The sequence below is a fragment of the Rhinolophus ferrumequinum genome, chromosome 7 (assembly GCF_004115265.2).
Source record: "Rhinolophus ferrumequinum isolate MPI-CBG mRhiFer1 chromosome 7, mRhiFer1_v1.p, whole genome shotgun sequence".
NCBI classification, from domain to species: Eukaryota; Metazoa; Chordata; class Mammalia; order Chiroptera; family Rhinolophidae; genus Rhinolophus; species Rhinolophus ferrumequinum.
In genome coordinates this window covers 44,755,040-44,776,828 of record NC_046290.1, presented here as the reverse complement: position 1 = coordinate 44,776,828, position 21,789 = coordinate 44,755,040, and the positions used below count along the sequence as shown (strand labels likewise).

The 21,789-nt window shown below is 35.4% G+C and overlaps 1 protein-coding gene across 4 annotated transcripts; it reads right to left on the bottom strand.

Moving 5' to 3' along the window:
* Positions 1–174: 174 nt before the first annotated feature.
* On the bottom strand, positions 175–17,771 carry CDK7 (cyclin dependent kinase 7). Of its 4 annotated transcripts, none has more exons than XM_033110122.1 (12): positions 17,696–17,771; positions 17,169–17,228; positions 13,939–13,972; positions 12,967–13,034; positions 12,167–12,235; positions 10,419–10,529; positions 9,166–9,284; positions 7,439–7,538; positions 5,252–5,338; positions 3,419–3,568; positions 938–1,085; positions 175–495 (listed from the first exon to the last, which is right to left on the bottom strand). In XM_033110122.1, the coding sequence occupies exons 5-12, from the start codon at positions 12,182–12,184 to the stop codon at positions 467–469; spliced, it is 762 nt and encodes a 253-aa protein (XP_032966013.1). In that variant the 5' UTR covers positions 12,185–12,235; positions 12,967–13,034; positions 13,939–13,972; positions 17,169–17,228; positions 17,696–17,771; the 3' UTR covers positions 175–466. The 4 variants fall into 4 exon arrangements, with proteins under 4 accessions (XP_032966013.1, XP_032966011.1, XP_032966014.1 ...); XM_033110120.1 differs by having other exon boundaries at positions 185–495; positions 17,563–17,745; XM_033110123.1 differs by having other exon boundaries at positions 302–495; positions 12,956–13,034; positions 17,696–17,712.
* Between the last annotated feature and the right edge of the window lie 4,018 nt (positions 17,772–21,789).

The following is a 21,789-nucleotide window of genomic DNA, read 5'->3' as shown; positions in this document are numbered from 1 at the left end:
GGAAGAAACAGGATGGAATGACAAAGACCCCAATTTTATCTGTAAGTTTTTTTTTCTATTTAGTATATTAATATTTGTTAAGTCTGGGTAGTACGTATTTGCTACATTACTACTACTATTTTTCTGTTTTTAAATACTACCCCTGCTACTACAAATTTGTGATGCTCTATGGGCCAGATCATGAAAATAACTGGTAATTATTTTTATTAAGATTTCCTTAATGCAGTCTCAATTCTATATTTCAGAGAATCGACCTTATCTTACTTTTACACTTTAATCAGAAAAGTCAGAATTAAGTTTGTTTTAAAATACATTTAATAAAAATAACTCAGTTTTATATATTTTACATGTGTAGAATATTTACAAATTCCTTCTACAGCATTTACTTAATGTTTACTATTTTTTCAATATTTGCCTTTTTGACTATTTCCTTCAGTAGTACAGTACTGTCCAGTGTTATCTATTACTAAAAAATTAGCTTCTTGGGTAATCCTCCTGGGTGAGAAAACAAAAAAAAAATCAGGTTGTTCATATTTAATCTATGGCAATTTTAACCAATTTTAATCATTCCAATTACATTTACTTTACTTATTTTGATTTTCCAATAGCACTCGGTAAACATTAAGCATAGGAATTTATGAAGCATAGGAAATTCCAATAGGAATTTATGAGGAGAATAAGGTACACACTGACAATTGTAGTAACTCTGAGGTATACTCAAAAGTGCCCTCGTCCTTTTAAAGAGCATGATGTAAGTATTCTCAATGGGAGCAAATAAAGCTAAAATTAGAACATCACATTCTATCTACTTTATATAATTTAAATTTATAAAAAGTAAGTAGCTACATTTCTTAGCTGTCCTTCAGTCACTAGCCACTTATGAGCCATTTGGAGTTTTCTGAATTCACTTCACTTTCTATAAAAATCAGAGTCTTACCTTGTTCCAAGGCCTCTGTTCTCTTCCGTTTTGTCGCCAGAGATGGATTTGTCTGCTCCTTTAAAGTTTCCACTGGACAGTTTGGTCTTGGCAGCTGACATCCAGGTGTTGGCCCTGGCCGATTACTGAAATACTTAGTTTTCAAAGCCTTTAAAAGGAAAGATACCAAAGAAAGTAAGCTAAGTGAATATCTGAACTGTGTTTAAGAAAATCTAACCTCCAAAATTATTGGGAACATTAAAAATACTATATGAATACCCCTGCTCCCAAAACAAAATTAATTTCAAGTATTTGGACATGCAAATTACTACAAATAAATATCTAGCATCTTACGATTGACTGATAATTCCAACCTAATATAAGAAAGACACTACCTCCTAATTTTTCCACAATTAATCTATAATATGAAATGTCCTTAGTAAAATATTGTATAATTCAGCTCTCTATATATTATGGGCTCTATAGTTCAAAAAATGAGAAAATTGCTTAAAAAGAATTTCCAAGTTTATTTGTCACAATATCTATATGTATTCTAATTCCAAATCATGTAAATATAAATCATTACAAATAAAGCTTTTAAAAAGATACAACAGGTTGTAAATGAGATTAAAATCCAATAATCCACTGCAAATTGATAGAAACTTTACTTGGAAGGAATGGCCCAAGGTTATTTCTATTCACTATCAGTTCAATGATCTATAAGATTCTTAGTTTACTTCAGTCCAAAAATTCCAATAAAAATGCCAGTTTTATTCTAAATGACAAATTCATCAAATTCATACTTTACTTGCAGCATAGTGCTGTTTAATAGCCACAATAATTTAAGGTATTTCCTTTTGGATAATCCTCTTAGGAACAAAAAGAAGTCCATATACTCTTCAAGCATTTCCCCCCTAACATATTATTTGAAGTAATGATTTAGAGATTCCTTACTTCAAGAGTTTCATTTGTAAAGTATTACTTCCCAATCATAGCAGTTCACTAACTAAATTAAGCTGATTCCGAACTACATAGAGATCTAAGAGTCTCATTCCAACTTTGAGAACCAAAACCCATTTTTAATTCATTCTATCAAAATACAACCCAAATCAGTTATCACAACTACTATCTCTCTGTAAGTTTTGAGTTCTATTAATGAAAACAACTTTCTGGATAATTTGACCTGGTCCCAAGTTTCTTACGATGGAGATAATATGTATATACTGTGTTTCCCGAAAATAAGACCTAGCTGGACAATCAGCTCTAATGTATCTTTTGGAACAAAAATTAATATAAGACCCATTATTATATATATTACAATACATTACACTATACTATATTATGTTATATAAGACCAGGTCTTATATTACAGTAAAATAAGATCAGATTATAGTAAAATAAGATTAATTTTTGCTCCAAAAGATGCAATAGAGCTGATTGTCCGGCTAGGTCTTATTTTCGGGGAAACACGGTTTGTATGGGTGAAATGGTAACAAGTTACTTGTCTGAAATTAGAGGAGTAATTCTAATGGTAAAATGTCTAGCAGGTATGTAGTAATACAGCATGTACTGCTAAAAAGAGGCTTATAGAAGTAAATGCATTAAACAGTGATCTATAATAAACTTAAGTGAAAAAAAATCCACTTTGTATCCTTGATATATTGTGCATTAACATATTTTGTTAGGTCCGAAAACTTGCCTTTTTATTTTAATCAATCTTTCTGAAACCAGATCATTGCACTGTGTTGCATTTTTACATATCTTTGTCCCAATTTTAGGTGTTTGTGACTCGACCCTTTATTGTGTGTGTGCCCGTTTTTGAAACAAAGAAAATGTTTTTTTTCCACCCCCAAATCTATAGGGCTTATATTTTTGTCTTCGATAACATTTCTCCCTTCTTTATAAAAGCAGATACTCTGGATCTTCCAAATTTTTGAGTTTGATTGTTATTTCCCTTAAACAACTGTCAGTTTCAGTGTTGTTCTATTTAGAATATCTTTCAATCTCTTGTAAGCACACAATTGTATCAGACTATACCATTTTGTCTCCATTATCACTTCTGACTGACAATGACCAGAGCACACATCTGGATTGTATTTTATGGGAAACAAAACAAAACACTTTTGGCTTAGCACAAGATTTAAATTATAACTGTTTAATTGAAATATACCAGTGTCTTAACATATACAAACCTTGTTATGTTTTCTTATCTAAATTGACTACTTAAAAGCCAATTAATTATGAAATTGATATGCATGTATATGTTCCTAAGCATGAGTAATGTCTCCTGTAGTTGTGTGTGCATGATGTAATTTAACACCGGTCTAAATAGTGGTTATAGCTTGGAGAGAAAAATTGTTATTCCTTAAAACAAAACAAAAACACATCTTTCAGTATTTAAAGAATGTTAGAAAATCTTATGAAATTCTATTTTTATTTTATCAATGCTACAGTTAAGATTATCCTCGTATTTTCTAATATAAGAAAGATATGTTAAAATACCTGTGAGGCTGTAATTCGAGTACACGGATTAAATAAGAATAAGCCTTGGATAAGAGCTAGCAAGTCATCTCCTGCTGCAATGAAGATGTGTTGTAATGGGATTCCAGGAAAACTCTTAAATGTCACGAAATCTGGAAGACTACACATGTCCTGTAAAAACATTTTTATAATTCAAACTTAAGTAAAGGGTTGAAAGGCATATAGATCTCAAATGAAGAAATAAAACTGTCATATAGATATAATGGTCTATGTAGAAAATCCCAAGAAATCCATTTGAAAACTGCTAGAATTAGTAAGTAAAGCAAGGTTGCAAGACATAAAATTAACATACAAAAATCAATTGTAGTTCTATATGTTAGCAATGAACATGTAGATACTGAAATTTTAAAAATGCCATTTAGAATCACTCAAAAACAATGAAACACTTAGATGAAAATCTAACAGAGCATGTGTAGGACTCATATGCTGAAAGCTACATAACACTGATGAAATAAAGTTCTAAATAAATGGTGAGAGCTATCCTATCATGTTCACGGGTTGGAAGATTCGCCACTGTAAAGATGTCATTTCTCCTCTAATTTATAAACAGTTTTAATGCAATTCTTATCAAAATTCTGACAAAACTATTATACACAGATTATTCTAAAATTTATACAGAAGGCAAAGGAACTAAAATAGCTAAAACAACTCTGAAAAAGAACAAAAGTGAGAGGAATTAGTCTGCCTGACTAAACTATGGTATTGGCAGACGGATAGATATAGATCAATGGTACATGAGAGAGAACCCAGAAACTGATCTACACAAATATGCCCAACTGATTTTTGACAGAGGTGCAAAGTATTCACTGAAAGACAGTCTTTCCAACAATTGGTACTAGAGTAACTGGACACACACAAGCAACAAAAAGAGCCCTGACCTAAGTCTTACATCTCATACAAAATAAACTCAAAAAGGGTGACAGCTATCAATAAATGATATCAACAAATGATAGCTGTTAGGGCATGTTTTACAGTTAGAACATATACCAAACTTTCAGTTAGAAAGTTGAGGAAGTAATAGCACATAAGAAACTCCTTATACTGAATTTCAGCTTCAGATAATTTCTCTGCAGTTTTAACCAGAAGGTAAAAAATCTGATTAAAATTTCTCTTTTCTAGTACTTACTTATGCCCCAGGAGACAAGAAGGAAAATAAAAAGGTCTAAATTTTAATTTATGCATAAACAAGTGAGAATATTTTACTAAACATATATATAAAATTTAGCAACTGAAATTGTAAATTTTACCACAGACTTACTATTTCTTTTTTTGTACACAATGGGTGAAAAAATAATACTGAACTATCTTAATTGTGTTAATGAAAATTCTATAAATAAACCTAAACCCATCCATCAAGACTATGTTGATAAACTAACATGAAAATGAAATATGCAGCTGTCAAAAAGGAAAAGGTCAGTAATAAATATTGAGTAAAGAGAGTATTTTGGTTGCCAAAAAAATTATATGGTGGATCCCATTTTTGTTAAAGAATGAGACAGAAAATGCCTCTCTATGTATGTATGTGTTTGTGTGTATATTCTCATAGCTTTATACCAAATTAAAAGTAATTCACCCTATTATGAGGGTTGAGAATTACTGGGATGAAGGAAGAGCTATATATACATAGGAAGCTGGATGGTATATCACAGTTTTAACTTTCACTTTGTATAAGTTTTGTAATGAGTTTGTATTACTAGTAAATTAAGATAATGCATACATTTCTTTAAGTAAATTCACATGACAACACTATATAGAATCCTAACTAAATTTCAAAGAAAATGTATAAAGGCATACAGGCCACTGTTCCTCAGTTGGTGTGCCCAAAGTTTCAAATATTCTTGTTAGCTGATCAAGGTCTGAATCTCCTGGCAGAAAAGGAACCTGAAAGAAAGTGAGAGGCAGATATTTCAAGGTGGTTTGTGATAGTTGTTATGCAAATAAACCTATAAATTTAATAAGAAAAACTAAACTGTAATAAAAATTAAAATGTAATCTGAGGTATACTGGATGTGGCATTAGATCCTGCCATTGCTAACCTAGTAAACAGCACCACACTGCCCATTTTATTCACTCCCCAAATCTTTAATAAATACTTACCATGTAATAGGCACTGTGCTAAGCCCTAGGCATTCAAACGAGGGAACAAGACAGTCCCCACTTTCCCCCTGGGGTAGACGTGAACAATGGTGATACAATGGCTTTTACACAATGATGCATTCAGTGAGAGTACGGGATCCTAGCTCACACAGAAACAGCACCAAACCCACTCCACACAGGTCAGAGAAGGCTCCTTAGAGGAAGCAGTGAAAGCTGAAGGATAAAGAAGAGTTAGCCAGAGGAAAAGTCTAAGATGGAGGAAAACTATTTTAGCAAAAGGGCAGGTCAAAAGATGGGAGGTAAAATACATCTATATCAATCTTAAACAATTTATTAGCAAATGCTTTCTTTGAAGAGGTATACTGGAAAACTTTAAAAGAGGATAAATAATTACAAGTTAAAAATTAGTAAGCTGACAAGAAATTATGCCAAACCAAATTTGCCTCTAGTTGGCATTCTTTTCTGTACACTTTTAGCCTTCTTCATTTCTGGCTTCGTATCTTCTGACAGAATGTTATAGGCATCTCCTAGTTACAAAGATTGCATTTGTGCTGTTTTTTTTTTTTAAGAGGCAATTTCTGAGGGGGAGAGATTTTTGTCCTGCCATCTTAAAAATCTTTGAGACATAATTATTGCTTTATTTGAAAATGTCTTCATTGTGTTAAATATCAATGCAATAACTACTATGAAATCCACTGATACGTATAAGCAGGTACTGGGTCTAGTATGTAACCCAAGATAGACTATTGTTTTTTTCCCTAGAGATGAATAACTATTTCTAATTTCCAGTTAGTAATTTGAATAACTAAATTTAACAATATGCATAACATGTAAACACTCATATGGTAGCTCTTCTACAACCTCATTCTTAACAGCTAATGATCTTAACTGATTTTCATCTGTTACGTATAAGATATGGGTTAGTGGGTTATACATATTTAGTTACGACAACTGTACAATACTCATGTAACATCCACATACTAGTACAGATTCTCAAATGTGAACTTGTGGTAAACTCTGCGTTCTTGAGTAGCAGAATTGCCATGCCAGCTGATTCATAGGACCCAATACTAACACAGGGATTACTATTCAAGTCTAAATGTGAGGGTTTCTTCCATAAGCACCCAGAGGGATGAGTTTATCAAAATGATGTGTAGAACTTACACTAAATTAAAAAAGATGTTTAAGAAGGTATTTTCTGTGTTCAAGGAAATAAATAACATTTTTGTGTCTTAGGTTCACATTTCTCTAAATACACATGGCTTGAGGAGAGGCTAGAATCTGGAATGTAGGGGAAAAAAACTCAGCTTCAGAAGGATTCCCCAATATTCCTTACCCTTCATCAATCAGACGGGCTAACCTAAACTTTATAGTTAAAGTACAAAAGTTCATCCAAACATATTTAGTTATTGTAGAGATATTACCACCATAGTATAACCCAATGAGGGTTTTATTATAGTTATTTCAGAACACAGAAATGATCAATAATAAAACCTTTGTTGTCCTAAATAGGAGGTGTTTCCATCTCACATTAGCATTAATAAAAAGTTTGCATTACGGTTCAAGCCGTTGTTCGGCTGTTCACAGCAGCTCACAGCACGGCAGCCCAGCTCCCGGGAGAGCTGTTGTTCACAACCTTAGCTGTAGAGGGCGCAGCTCACTGGCCCATGTGGGAATCGAGCCGGCAATCTCGGAGTTAGGAGCAAGGAGCTCCAAGCACCAGAGCCACTGGGCCAGCCCGGTTTTTTCTTTTAATTGGTCTGTTTTAATTGGGCTTTTTGTTGTTAAGAATGGTGTTCCTCCCTGGGAAGATAACTGTTACACAAATTATTTTAAAAAATAACTATAAGAATAGTGAGGTATACACAGCAATTCAAGACTTACCCTTAGAAGCAACTCTGCTAATATACAGCCAACAGCCCACATGTCCACACCTACACCATACATTCTAGCTCCAAATAGTAACTCAGGGGCCCGGTACCACCTGAAGAACAAAGAAATATTGTCATTTTACATGGAATTATTAAAGTATTTCTTAAGGAAAACTCTTCAGCGAAACATCATCTTACTGATGAAATTCACTTTTATGGATAAATTAAGAAAAATTGGCTGTAAAACCAAGTAGTTCCGTGTTGCTGACAGGACATAACATACATCCTTGGTCCATTCCCTCACACTTTTTTAGATCATTAACACTTTCTTTCTCCTGAAACGCTCAGCACCATCTTTCTTCTCAGCTGATGACCTTGCTTCCTACTTTACTAAAAAAAATATAAGACATAAAAAAAATTTTCTGCAGACTCACCTACAGTCAGTTGTACTCACACAATCTGCCTTCCCATCTGAACTAAAGATGAACTATCCTTGACTGTTTTAAAAAGCCAGTCCCCCAACTTGGACACTTAAAAATCCTTGAGACATAATTACCATGCTCACTTGCCTATTTTCAAGGATACTGCTTCTGCAAGTCTTTCCTCTTTCTTTTATATTAACTTTTTTGTTCTTTACTAAACTATTACCACCAATGTACAAACATACTATTATTTCTCTGGCCTTAAAAATGAAACTAAAAACCAAAGAAACAAACAACAAAAACGTCTTTAGACCCTACCTCCCCTAACAGCCAACTCCTCATTCTCTGGTTAGTCTGAAGAGTTGTCCTTACTGTCTTCAACTCTTCTTTCATCCTCTCACTCTTTTCAGTCAAGCTTTCATCCTACCATTCCACCAAAATTGCTCTTGTCAAGGTTAATAATGATATCCACATCACTAACACATCCATTCTCAGTCCTCATTTTAACTCAACCTATTAGTAGCATTTGATTGGCATGAAGAGAAAATATGAGAAATTGGTAGATGAAAAGCACTGTATGCAGTGCTCTTCCACATGGGTCCCTGTTTTCCTGAGTTCCTGAATGATGGGCTTAATCTTTGCAGCAATTACATGAATAACTATTTATATCCCTTACTTCTTACTCAGGGTGCAGGTGACTGACAATGAGATCTCTTTGGAAGGTGACAAAGTCATTTAAAGGGATAGAACAAAAAAGATAGTCTCAGATCCTTAAAAGAGTCTTGGAAATTAAAAAAATACCATCTTGATAAGATTTATAATATCTACTGTCCCTAGCTACTTAATGTGATGTTTAATTTTTATACATAAAAAGTGTAAACAGAAAATACAAGTATAATAATGATATTAAAAATACAAATATTAATAATGCACTGCTTTGTTTCAGAGAATTTTCATTCACACTGAATGGTATAAAATATGGAATCAGGACTGACCAACAAAATACACATAGCCCCTCCAAATTAAGTGATTATGTAAAATAGCCACGGAAGTTCCAACCTACCTAACTAAAATGTAAAAGAATAAATTAGTCCCAAAAGTTACTAGGTAAATGTTTGAGGACTGAGTTAATTCAACTCTGTTTGAAAGAAGGGCTGTATTTTTTTTCATTGTGGTAAGATATGCACAACATAAAAAGGGCTGTATTTTTAACAAAACACCAACAATTTCTGAAATCTGCCAAGAGAAGCCAAATGATGCTCATTTGTGATTAATACACTGTAAAATATAAGCTTGCAGTTATTTAAGGGTTTCTTACCTTGTTACAACCTGATGTGTATAAGCTCTATTGGGGCTCCCAAATGATTTGGCCAGGCCAAAATCTGCCAGCTTAAGAACTCCATTTTCATCTAGCAACAAGTTGTTTGGTTTTAGATCCTGTATCATGGAGGTTTTAAACAAACAAGTAAGCAGTGTGGGAGAGACTACTATAACAATACATTTAGTTGGCTTAACTTTAAACTTAGTAAAACATGGTTATACCCCAAATTAAACAACAATCAATATTTTTTTCATCGATGTAAAAATCCTATCAAAGCAAACAAGATTGGTCATATTGTCTAGTGAGACCTTGGATCAAGTTATCTAATTTCACTAGATTTCAATTTACCTACTTTACAGGGCTGCTGTGAGGATTAAATTTTCTATGAAGAGACTATGGTGTAATGACTGGCTCATAGTAAGAACTCGGTAAATAGTTGCTGCCATTAATTTAATAACAATACATATATATGAACTTTAGTAAATAAAAACATTGTACATTTAGAAAGGATGAGGAACATATCATCAAAATCTACGCTAAGAAGATATTAGCAATAACCAAAAAAGGATTCCAAATTTAAGGTATGAGAATTACTAACTATAAATTACATATTCTTAACTATTGACTTAAATGGGGTACCTAAGATCATCTGTCTATCTAAATTCTCAGACTGTTCCAACAGCTGAATGTTCAGAACAATGACTCATCCATTTCAGAAATTTTACTTCATTACTTCATAGAATTTTAGACTACTAGGAATATTATTTTTCTAAAAGGCAAAAGAAGGATGCCCCCTTCTGATGATAATAACACTCAACATTCCTTTGGTATTTTAGCATTGTATAATTTAATCAAGACTCTCTGTATTTTTTTTCCCCCTATAACAACTGTATAGCACAAAGAATAATAAACTTAAAGCCAAAAGATTCAGGTTCTAATACTGTTAGTTATCAGCTACTGATCTTGAAATTATATATAACCTTGGTCAGGTCACTTAGCAATTTAGTTCTACATCTATGAAAAATATTAAGGACTGGGTCTCTTTCATTTCTAAATTTCACGTAGTAATTTAGAATCCTTAGAACACCACCTCGTGGAACAACTGAAGGGAACACAAAAAGGGAAAAGGTGGGATAAAATAGTCCAGCTGTATCTTTATTTAACAATTTACATATTCAGACCATTTATGTAATAAACTACATAAAACTTGACAACATAAAGAAGCAATCACACTTGGTTAAAAAGCTTACCCTATGTAGAATCCAATGTTGATGTAAATATTCTAACCCTTGAAGAGTCATCAACATGTAGGCTTTGATGTGTGACGGTGTCAGCACAAGACTATTATCCTTTATTATAACCTGTAAAGCAGGTATACAATATACCACTAACTTTATTATTCCAAATAAATGCCACCATATAAAACAATTTACAGACATAAAATAAATTTATTCATACAGGAAAATCTTAAGAGAGGTTGCCTAACTCCTTAGGAAGCATGTCAGAATTTCCAGTCATGCGAATAGGGAAAGTAGCTTTGCTTTGGAAAGAAAGCAGTGCTTTGTCTATTACTGCTGTCTTCTCACTTGCCCCAGGATGCCCCTTCTGATAACAGCATTCAACATACCTTCGGGAAACGACCATTCTTAGCTCAATCCACATGGTTAAAACTAGACTGACCACTCCAGAGGTAAGCACATGACTGACCCAAGCATAGTCAATCACCACTGTAGCCTGCTGTCCAGATTGGTTCAGGAATGGATATGATCCAAGCCCAGCCAATCAACCAGGCCAAGTACTTGTGATAAAATCAAAAAGAACAAAGAACTTTCTTTCCTCAGGGATTATTAAACCCTCAGGATATAAGCCTGGAAGTACCTTGGCCACTATATTGAGAAATTATGCCCATGAATGAAAGCAGAGGAAAAAAATAGAGCGAGTTCAAGTGCAAGAGCCAGTTTATTCCTAGACTTATCAGTTATATGAGCTAAAAGTTCCCATTTTCTGTTTTTAAAAATCAGATCAAATGTACCCTTTGTACAGTTCCATGAATTTTAACAAACATCCAGTTGTGTAACCACCAGCATAATCAAGATTTAGTTTTATAACCCCCCCAAATTCCCTCAGGCCCCTCTGTACTCAATCCTTTCTTGTACTTCCAATCCCAACAACCATGGATCTGATTTCTGTCCTTTTAGTTTTACCTTTTCCAGAATATCATATAAATGCAATCATACATCCTTTTGATCCTGGCTTCTTTTATTTAGTATAATGTATTTGAGATTCATCTATACTATTGCATATATTAGTAGTTCATTTCTTTTTATTCCTGAATAGTATTCTGTTGTGTGAATATACCACAGTTTGTTTATATTTTTACTGGATGAAAGATATTTGCAATGCTTCCACTTTGGGCGATTATGAATAAAACTAAACATCTGTGTACCAACTGATTTCTGTGTAGGTATGTTATTATTTCTCTTTGATAAATACCTAGCACTAGTATTGCTACATCATACCTTAAATGTATATTTTACTGTGTAAGAAAACTGCCAAACTATTTTCCAAAGTGGCTGTACCATTCTCACCAGCAGTGTATGAGAATTCCAGTTGTTCCACTGTCAGTTTTTGAGTTTCAATTAATATTAATGAAAATCATAAGATCTTATTTTTCTCAAAAAGTAACTTGGCTTTCAAAAAGTTGAGATTCTGTGATATGGAAAGAAACTCTAAATTTTCAAAAGCCTAACAGTCATTTCTTTAGATGTAAAGTACAGGGTAAGTTGGTAGATAAATGTTAATGAAATCTAAATCTTTGTATTTAACACTGGGAACATGGCTTAATGATTCAGAAGATTCTGGATTTAAGCGTATATCCAGTTTTCAACAAAATTAAGCATTTTTTTGACCACTAGCATCTTCATAAGTAGAAAATAAATATTTAAGTTCTCTTTTGATGAACATAGAAAAGAAATTCCTCTAGGAATCTTAATTTTACCTCTAGATCAGTTTCCATAAAATCAAAGACAAGGCTAATGTTAGATTTATGTCCAAAAGCATCAAGGAGCTGCAAAGCAAAATTGAAAAAAATAAATAAATAAAAATGTGATTCTCTGTTAAATACTTGACAGTATTATTCCAACAATTTTTAAAAATTTAAACAAGCATTTGGAGTTGATAATTCCCTGTAAAGTTTAAGTATTTTTTGGGTAGGAATTAGCACTTTGAGGTACGAAAATACTAAACTTGATTATTTTTTAAAAATCACTAAATACTTACCTTCTCCCCCCAAATTCTGGGAGTTATAATTAAGAAATGACTTATGAAAACCTCACCCTAGTCACCAATTCAGAATAATTCCGACTTAAGAAAATCCTATAAATCACAGTGGCAGCTATCATTCATTGAATGAGTGCATTCTCTAAGCCAGGCACTATTCCAGGTACTTTACATGTATTCAATTAGCTAGTCTCCCAACAACCCTATAAGGTAGGGACTATGGCACAGAACTGTGAGGGAACTAGATCAAGGTCTTACACATGCTAGAGCTCTCTAGGCTTCAAAGTGACTTCTGACAAAGTTAGCCTGTATGCCAACGTTTATTTTATCAGTTACATGGTTTTAAAGACACTGTCTACAGGAACAATTTGGGCAGAAAATACATTTCAGCCTGATTAACTTTTGATCTTTTTTACAAGGCTTGCCTAGAACAATTCATTTTGTTGAGGCTTCGGTCAACATACCACATTCAAAAAAGGCAGGGTCCCAAATCCCAGAAACAACTTACATCATACTCACACCAATTATATTTGGATGACTTAGCTCCTGTAATAATTTTATCTCTCTTAAGGCTGTTCTGTTTATACCTACATAAAAAGACAAAGCAAAAAGTGAAAATTAATTCTCAAATCTCAAATCAATCACAGACATTTTTTTGGGAAAGGTTAGTCTCTCAGGAAATAGCAATGAATATTCTATAGAAAAGTAAGGGCTATTTTGACAAATTTAATGACATCTGTTTTTCTTTCATATTGCTTTATTTTTAAAATAGCTTCCATAGACTACGATAAATGCTGAAAAAAGTATTCACTTTACTTGTAGCACATCAGATCTAAACACTGCTTGAATAATATGTATAAGTGTACAGCATATAGACACGAAGTCAATAGATTCCCTTCTCTTGCCCTATGAATACTGGCAGTAGATTCTTTATGCTAACAGCAGACTAGTGATAAGATAGTATCTTTCTCAATGCAAAGGATAGAACTCAAAATTAAAAATAACATCTGGTACTAGTTACACAGACGATGGGTCCTTTTTATAGGACCCATTTCTTGATGTCTAAACAGGACTTAGCACTCTAGCAAACAAGGCTCTGGAAGAGGGATAAAGAAATTTTTTCCTCCATATATCTATTTCACAGGGAGCTTTGTGTACTTCCATTAAGGTGTATGCTGAATTTTCAAAATAATTAGCTCAGAAAAAAAAGAAACAATGGCTTATAACACCTGAAACAATAATGAAGACAGCAAGACAAGCCACTAATAACCTTGCTGCCCTCCATTTACTAAGGTGATCTGAACCTTCTTCTCTATACCCAAATGGTAGAAATCACAAATATCCTGTCTCTATCCTGAATCTATCTTTATTCTTCTGGGACCCTGCAATAACTCTATCCAGGACCATTGTTAAAACCAATTAATACTTTGCTTATTTCCTCAGTGGGAATAAAAACCTTTCCTGTTCTGTCAAATAATACGAAATACTTACCATCTTTAGCTTCTGATCTATGTCCAAGTTTGATCTGGTAGAGGAAAATAAAACAAACACATTAAAAATGTGTTAAATTATTTAGATTTAATGCATATGTATAAAAACATGCACACACATACTTCAAAAACCTAGCTACAGCAAAAACATGTAACAACTAATGTAGTTAGTAGGCAGGAAGAGTGGGAATTATGAATCAGAAAGGCAAATGCCATACAACGATCAAGCACCTACCACTCCTTGCCCCTTAAGTTTTTGAATTACATGTTCAAAACCACTCAAGAAATGATATAACCATATTATTTAAAGAAAATGAAGTACATATTGGAGGAAACAGTTGTAAGAGTTGAAAGTGATTGCTCTGAAGAGTGAAAACTAGGGGTAGGAGTCAGGCATGTTAAAAAGCCTTGCCCTACTAATTGCCTTTTCAAACCAAAAAGATGTATTATTTGAAATAAAAATTAAACGTAAAAGGCGATTGCACTATTGTTATCGAACAGAAAAAGCTGGCTCTGCTAGCATCAGGTGGACAAAACACTAAACACAGAGAACTGCAGTGGAGAAAGACTGGCTATTTTATTATGAATGGCACCACCCAGGAGATTAGGAAGCTAATGCTCAAAAACCCTGATGGTGTGCAGGTTACAGACTATATAGGGCAAAATCACAAGACACTGGGTTAGGGGTTCAGAGTCATGTTGAAAGCTGACTGGTAAGAGGTGAGGTAAGGTAAGAAATCATTTCTTCAAGTCTTGAGGACAGCTCTGATGTCTCTCTGCTTCCTCATTATATATATGCTCTGGCATCTCTGTCTAGTTTCACAGAAAAGTAGCCAGGGGGTTGTTCCAAACCTTTAGGGCTCTCAGAAGCTGAAACATAACTTAAGTCGATATTATCTTTAACTCAACAGAAACCCATACCTTGTGATTTTTAGTCAAGGTATGCCTACTATTTCTGGCTGCCTCAGGGGGTTAATGACTAGTAAGGGAAAGGGCTACGGCTTACAGGACATGCTATGAAGAAACCGAATAGAGTGCCGGGGCTACATATTAAATCAAAACCATACATTCAATCAGGAATCTTGGGTTTCACTGAGTCACCTTCAAGGAGTAAAAGTCTAGTCCAGAGAAACAGGATGGATTCTATCCTAATTTATGTTTAAAGCAAGCAAGCAAGCAAACAAAACCCACTAGGACTTTGAGACAACTGGTAAAACTCAATATGCCAACAGTTTGAAAAGATTATATCCTTCAGTGAAGTCAATACATTTCTAATGAGTGTCTACAAATGTACTAGCCATAGTTCTAAAGATAATTCGAATGGAAGTAAACAAACAATAAATGTATAAATAAGAGGATTTCAGATTTTGATAAATGCTATGAAGATAGAGAAATATGGCAAAGAACCCTAGGGAAGGATGGAGGCATGCCTCTTTTAGCTAGAGTGAGCAGCAAAAGCTTCTAGGTGGAGGAGATATTTGAGTGAAATCTAAATAAGGAATCAGCCATGCCAAGTTTTAGAGGAAAAATGTATTAGCCAGAAGGCAGAGCAAATGCAATGATCCTGGAATTGGAATGAATTTAAAGTGTTCAAGAAACAAAAAGGTCAGTTGGCTAGAATACAGCCTACCGGGAATAGAACTGAAAAGATAACTTTAGAAAGGGTTGGGAGATTTAAAAAAGAGAGAAATAAAAACTGTGGGGAGAATTAAGGGTTTTACAAAGGAGTAGCTATAGTGCTGGGTTACAGAACATAAAATGGAAAACGAGGTAAGTCAGGAAAAGTAAAGAAGATGATAATGGCAGGAATAATTGTGCCAAGGAAGAGAGGGTATTAGTGTTAAATGAATGAGGTAGATATGCTTCAAAGGAGTTAGGGATTTTGAAGAAGAAACAGATTCAAAGTAGCAACAGGAACAAAGTAGCAATACAAAGGTGGAAGTCCCCTACTTCACCAATAGGCCTTGAGATGTGAGAAAAACAGCCTTTCCTTGAGAGGGTTATTGATTTTTTTTTTTTTTTTTTTTTTAAGATTTTATTGGGGAAGGGGAACAGGACTTTATTGGGGAACATTGTGTACTTCCAGGACTTTCTCCAAGTCAAGTTATTGTCCTTTCAATCTTAGTTGTAGAGGGCGAAGTTCAGCACCAGGTCCAGTTGCTGTAGTTAGTTGCAGGGGGCAGAGACCACCATCCCCTGTGGGAGTCCAGCAGTTGAACTGGCAACCTTGTGGTTGAGAGCCCACTGGCCCATGTGGGAATCGAACCGGCAGCCTTTGGCTTTAGGAGCACAGAGTTCCAACCGCCTGAGCCACCGGGCTGGCCCGGGTTATTGATTTTTGTAGTATGGGAAAGGGCAATCAACCTGGCAGCAGGACTTAAATCCTAGCTTTAACAATTACTAACCATCTGTATCATCTTGAAAGTCACCTACCGTTTTTTCCCGAAAATAAGACCTTCAGCTCTAATGAGTCTTTGTGAGCAAAAATTAATATAAGACCCGGTATAAGACCGGGTATAATATAATACAATATAACATAATACTGGGTCTTACATTAATTTTTGCTCCAAAAGACGCGGTAGAGCTGATGGTCCGGCTAGGTCTTATTTTCGGGGAAACACAGTCCTCTCTCAGCCTCAGGTACCTGAAGTGTAAAACAGAGACATTTACTTTACCTATTTCCGCAAGGCTGTTTTGAGGGTTAAATGAAAAAATGTAGGTGAAAGTGCCTGGCACATAAAGTTAGCTAAATACGGCCTAAGTTTCTTGAATGAATGCAAATAAAAAAGCTACTTAAATCATTTTTAAAAATGCATGCACATCAATGTTGTTCATGTTGGTGAAAGCCTTTCATGATAAATCTGTACACAGAAAATACAGATATGACAGATACATAGAGTGGATGCAGGTGAGGCAGAAATAGGGAAGATCATGATATTAAATAGTTTGAGGACCCAGCAGATTGGCAGTACTCATCCCCTTTGCCAAAGACTGAGTCGAATAAAGCAAACATAACATACTGTTTCCTTTTCATTTCAATTAATAGAAAAGAATAGTTCAATTCGAGCTCCATTTTGGAACACAGGACACTAATAAATTATTCTTCCTATGAAAATGACATAAGTAATTCATTAGTAGAACATGGTCAAGATTAGTAAAACGGCCATCCACCAGCGCACACATCTACTTCTTAAGAGACTCAAATAAAAAAAACCAAACCCTGTAACTCACTTTCTTAATGGCGACTATTTGGTTGGTGTTCTTGTCTCTGGCCTTGTAAACCGTGGCAAACTGGAGAAAAAAGAGAAATAACGTAAGTTTGTGGCAATTTTTCGTGTTTGCCTTTTTACTTTAGATTTTGGGAAGCAAAGAACCCAGGGTTCTTGCAGCGGACTTTCGGCGGCTTGAAACGTACAGGCAGTTGTTCTGTCCACGTCCCGTTCCTCTCTATCATTCAGAAAGGAGAAGGCCGCTCAGGGCTCATCTCCAGGGTATGGAGGGGCAACAGCTGCCTCTGGGCAGCCTTGGCCAAAGAGAACGAGTAGCCAGGCCAGAGAAAACCTGTGAAGGTGTGAGGCGGCTCCGTGGTCTCCGCTCAGCACCGCCGAGTCCCCGATAGCCTCACCTGGCCCTCCCCGAGGAAGTCCAATTTTTCGTAACGCTTTGCTCGCGACTTCACGTCCACAGCCATCTGTCACGCGAATCCCGACTCCAGCTGAAAAGGGCGAGCGCCCAAAACAGCAGGAATTTAAAGCTACCTTAAAGCCTCCAACAGTCACTTCCGTTCACTAGGCTCCGACGCTTTGTTAGCTCCGCCCCCACTTCCGGGATAGGCGTGGCTGCTATTAAATAAGTCCCGCCCGAGCCCACCCAATGGAAGGCAGGGATCGTTGGCTTTTCCGCGCCGCTCCCCGCCCTGTCACGTGATCGCCCGTTGGTACCGGAAGTGGGGAGTTTTCGATGGTGGTTAACCTGTGTCACTTTTTTACCGTTTTAACTTATGTATTTTCTTCACTACCGGGGACCGGTCAGCGTTCTATGATGTTCTGAGTTCGGGATTTGATAGGTATGTATGAGTATGATAGGGTTGGTCCACCTGATTTCTCTGTCTGGTTCACGCTAAAGGGTTCTGTCGCACCGTTACTATGGACGCCTAGCCCGGCAATCTCAGGTTACTTAGAGCGCGCCCAGTTGTTAAGAGCTGCTCAAGAGGCATTCTTACTTAGTCTAGTCTCTTAGTCTAGTCTCTTTATGAAAAAGCACGCCTAGGCAAACAAAATCCAAGTCAACTTTAGAGTTTTGTGCTGTGGAACAGACTTCTGGTCATCAGTTTTTTACTCTGTAACGTGGAAATAATAATAGACCACATACATCATAGGCTGTTGTGAGGCTTAAATGAGACATGCAGAGTTTGGATATATAGTAAGTGCTTATTAAGTGTTAACAGTGATCAGTTCTCAAATTTTGATTCTCATAAGATTTGCATCCAAATCAAACACAATTCATTTATTCAGTATTTATTGATTGCTTACTATGTGCCACTTTGTTGTATACTGAGAAATCAGCAGGAAAAAAGAGATTCCTGCATTCAAACAAGAGTACATAACAAATAAGTAAAATGTTATGATCATAGCGATACGTGCTATAGAGATAATAAAGCAGGGGAAGAGAAGATACTAGGGTTTGCAGTTTTAAATAGGGTGAGCCAAGGAAGACATCACTGAAAAGCCACTGCAGAATTTTGAGCAAATGATATATGATATCATGTTTTAAAATGTTAACTCTGGCTGTTGTGAGAGACTGACTATACCATAGACTTGGGGGTAGGGGGGAGGCGAGGAAAAGCAAGAAAGCCACTTAAAGAATTATGGCAGTAATCAAGAGGGTTTTATTAGGGGGTACCAGTTTTGGCTTCTAGCCAATAGGATTTGCTGACAGACTGGATATGGGTTGGGGAGTTGGAAAGCATAATTCCAAGGTTTTGTGCTAGACCATTTGATGTTTGAGTCGAGATCCTGATTTTCAGAGGTATGTTGAAGAAGGCAAAAACAATACCAAGGCTCATAATTTAGTCAAGGTAATATAGTGTGAAGGTTGAGTCCTTGCTCTGGATCTAGATGATCTCCATTGACTACTGACCCAAGTATTAGATTTATGACTTGGGATAATTACACTTTGTCCCCAGCTTCCTTCTCGAATAGGACCTACTCATTGGGTTGCTGCAAGGCTTAAATGACTTCACACTTCAAAAACCCTTAGAAAAATGTCTGACAGTGCTCAATTTATGTTAGCTATTACATAATTATTCGTGGTTACCTTCCAGCTTTGTCACTACTTGGGTCTTTATCGAGCTCTGATATATTCACAAGCAAAATTCTTCTACATTGCAGAAAACACATTTTTACCACTTCTATCATAATTGTGGCAAGTCATACTTAACGATACATGTCTGACTTAGGCTAAAGTTCCTTCTGAAAGAGCACTGTAATAACTTAACCTCACTTGTAGTAGAAATAAGCTAAATAGTGAGCTAAATTTGATGGTACACCTGTGAGGCTTGAGGTTCCCAAGTGTGCCACGGCATATAAATTCATAATCACTATATTATACCATGCTGGTGAGAAGTAAATTCCTATATGGGGATACTTAAAATAGGGTAACAAAGGTGTTTAGGTGATTTTCTGGGTTCATTAAGTCATTGTACATATAAAATACCATTCAGCATCTGTATAGCATTTTAGTTTACAAAGCAATTTCACACACTGGTCGTAGCCAGCTTCCACGATGGCTGCAATTATTCTTGCTTTCTGGTATTAATGCACTTGTTTCCTCCCACAATTAAAGAGTCTAAGTGTGACCAATAGAATATGGCAGAAGTGAGTGTGTCTAACTTCTGAGTCTAGATCATAAAAGGCCTTGCTGCTTCTGCCTTGTACACTTAGATGATTTGCTTTGGGGGAAGTGAGCCATCATGTTATACATTCACCCAGGCAGCCCTATGGAGAGGCCTCCTGCCATAAACTAGCATCAGCTTGGCAGCCATGTTAGTGAGCCACCTGGGAGGTAGATCACCCAGCCCCAGTCAAGCCTACACATAAGTGCAGCCCCAGACAGCATCTGATTGCAACCTCACGAGACATACTGAGCAGAGGTGCCCAGCCAACCTGCCCAAGAATTCCTGATCCAGAGAAACCATAAGGTATTGTTGTCTTTAGCCACTGAGTTTTGGGTGATGTATTACAAAGTCATAGACAATATACTAATTTGATCCTATCTGTCACACACTGTATAGCACTGGAGAGGAAAACCTAAACTTGGACAAACAAAGCCATTTGTTAATGATTACGTACATTTAAGTGCTTAACCCAAAAATGAAAATACAGCCTACTTACTCTAAGCCAAGCCACAATTCTATGACACCATCCTCCTTGGGAGCTCATTCTGTGACAGCAATTTCCACTGGCATGCCCTTTTGCCATACCTAGACTTACAAATTCTGTAAAAATGATACATTTTTTCATTGTGAGTTTCATGGCAGCAGCTATAGTAAAGGTAGACCTCAGAAAGTTCCAGTATTGGGGTTTCTAAATGCTGGTCCACAGTATTACTCAAGCCACTATCACTTGAACCCACTGTTTCTGAAAGCAAAAAAATTGCTCTGGGCTTCCTTTTACTGAAATGCAAGAGCTAAGGAAAGGAAAGACTAGTGCTAGTTTTTAAGAAAATTTTCTAAATAAAATTTTTGAATAATAAAAATAAATCATGAATCACGTATTTTTCATGACTCACCAGAACAGCTTATTCCTAGCACCAATCCCCTATCTTATATTTGAGTAGGGCAACATTTATACTAGGTCACAAGAGAAGCAGACCAACTCTGAAATAGTAAAAAAAAGTAAAGATTAACCCAGACGCAAATGGGCAAAGTACTCAAAATGGGCAAAATAGACTCAGTAATTCTACTTGTCTATTGCTCATGAGCTACCCTAATTATTAGGGATGACTTCTTTAAAGCATATTCTAGAAATCATTAAAGGTATAGAAGAGAATTTATTTAGCTTTTTGAGGCTTTTCTTTCACAATAATATATGCCGTTGGCACAGGAAGACCCTTTTAAAGTTTCATAAATTGCCGTAACAAGGCTAACTAGTTAGGTTGATTTTATGAGACTTTCAGACAACAGGTTTGAGAAAGTTAATGGTTATCAGGATTTTCATACATGATCATAATCAAAACAGTACAATAAACTAAAGAACAAGACTTCTTAACACCCCTAAAACAATAAATTGCAATTTTCAGTCAAACATTTATTCCTATGCTATTTTCACTTTGATCTCTTATTTTCCATTTTATACTCTGACATGAATATAGGTTACAAATAATCTTTTGTGTTAACTTCCCAGTCTTAATACCACAAGGTCACTGGTTTTACCTTGGCTATATTTTTATCATTTAGAGTAGGATATGCTTACTAAAAGCCAGTTATACTCCAGTAACTTTGTGAACGAAAAAATGTTAAGAATTAAGAACAAATAATGGAGTCATTATTTCACTGATCCTCATGTAATTTCAGGAAAATCACTTTTCAAAAGCAGCAATTCTGCCTGATAAATTCTTTCCATGTCTAAACAGAAACTGAAAGAAAATGAAATTATGCTAAACCTATGATAGTTTACTAGACATTGTGTGCTTTTAATAGTTCAACAACTGGTAATACTTGATAATCAAGAGTAAATTAATAGGTTAATATTTAAAAATGTGTACTTTAATAAGTATAAAGTATATAAACAATTAGGTAAGCTTGTGGAGAAGCTGACCAACATACATAAATTAGGAGATACAAGTGTCTATC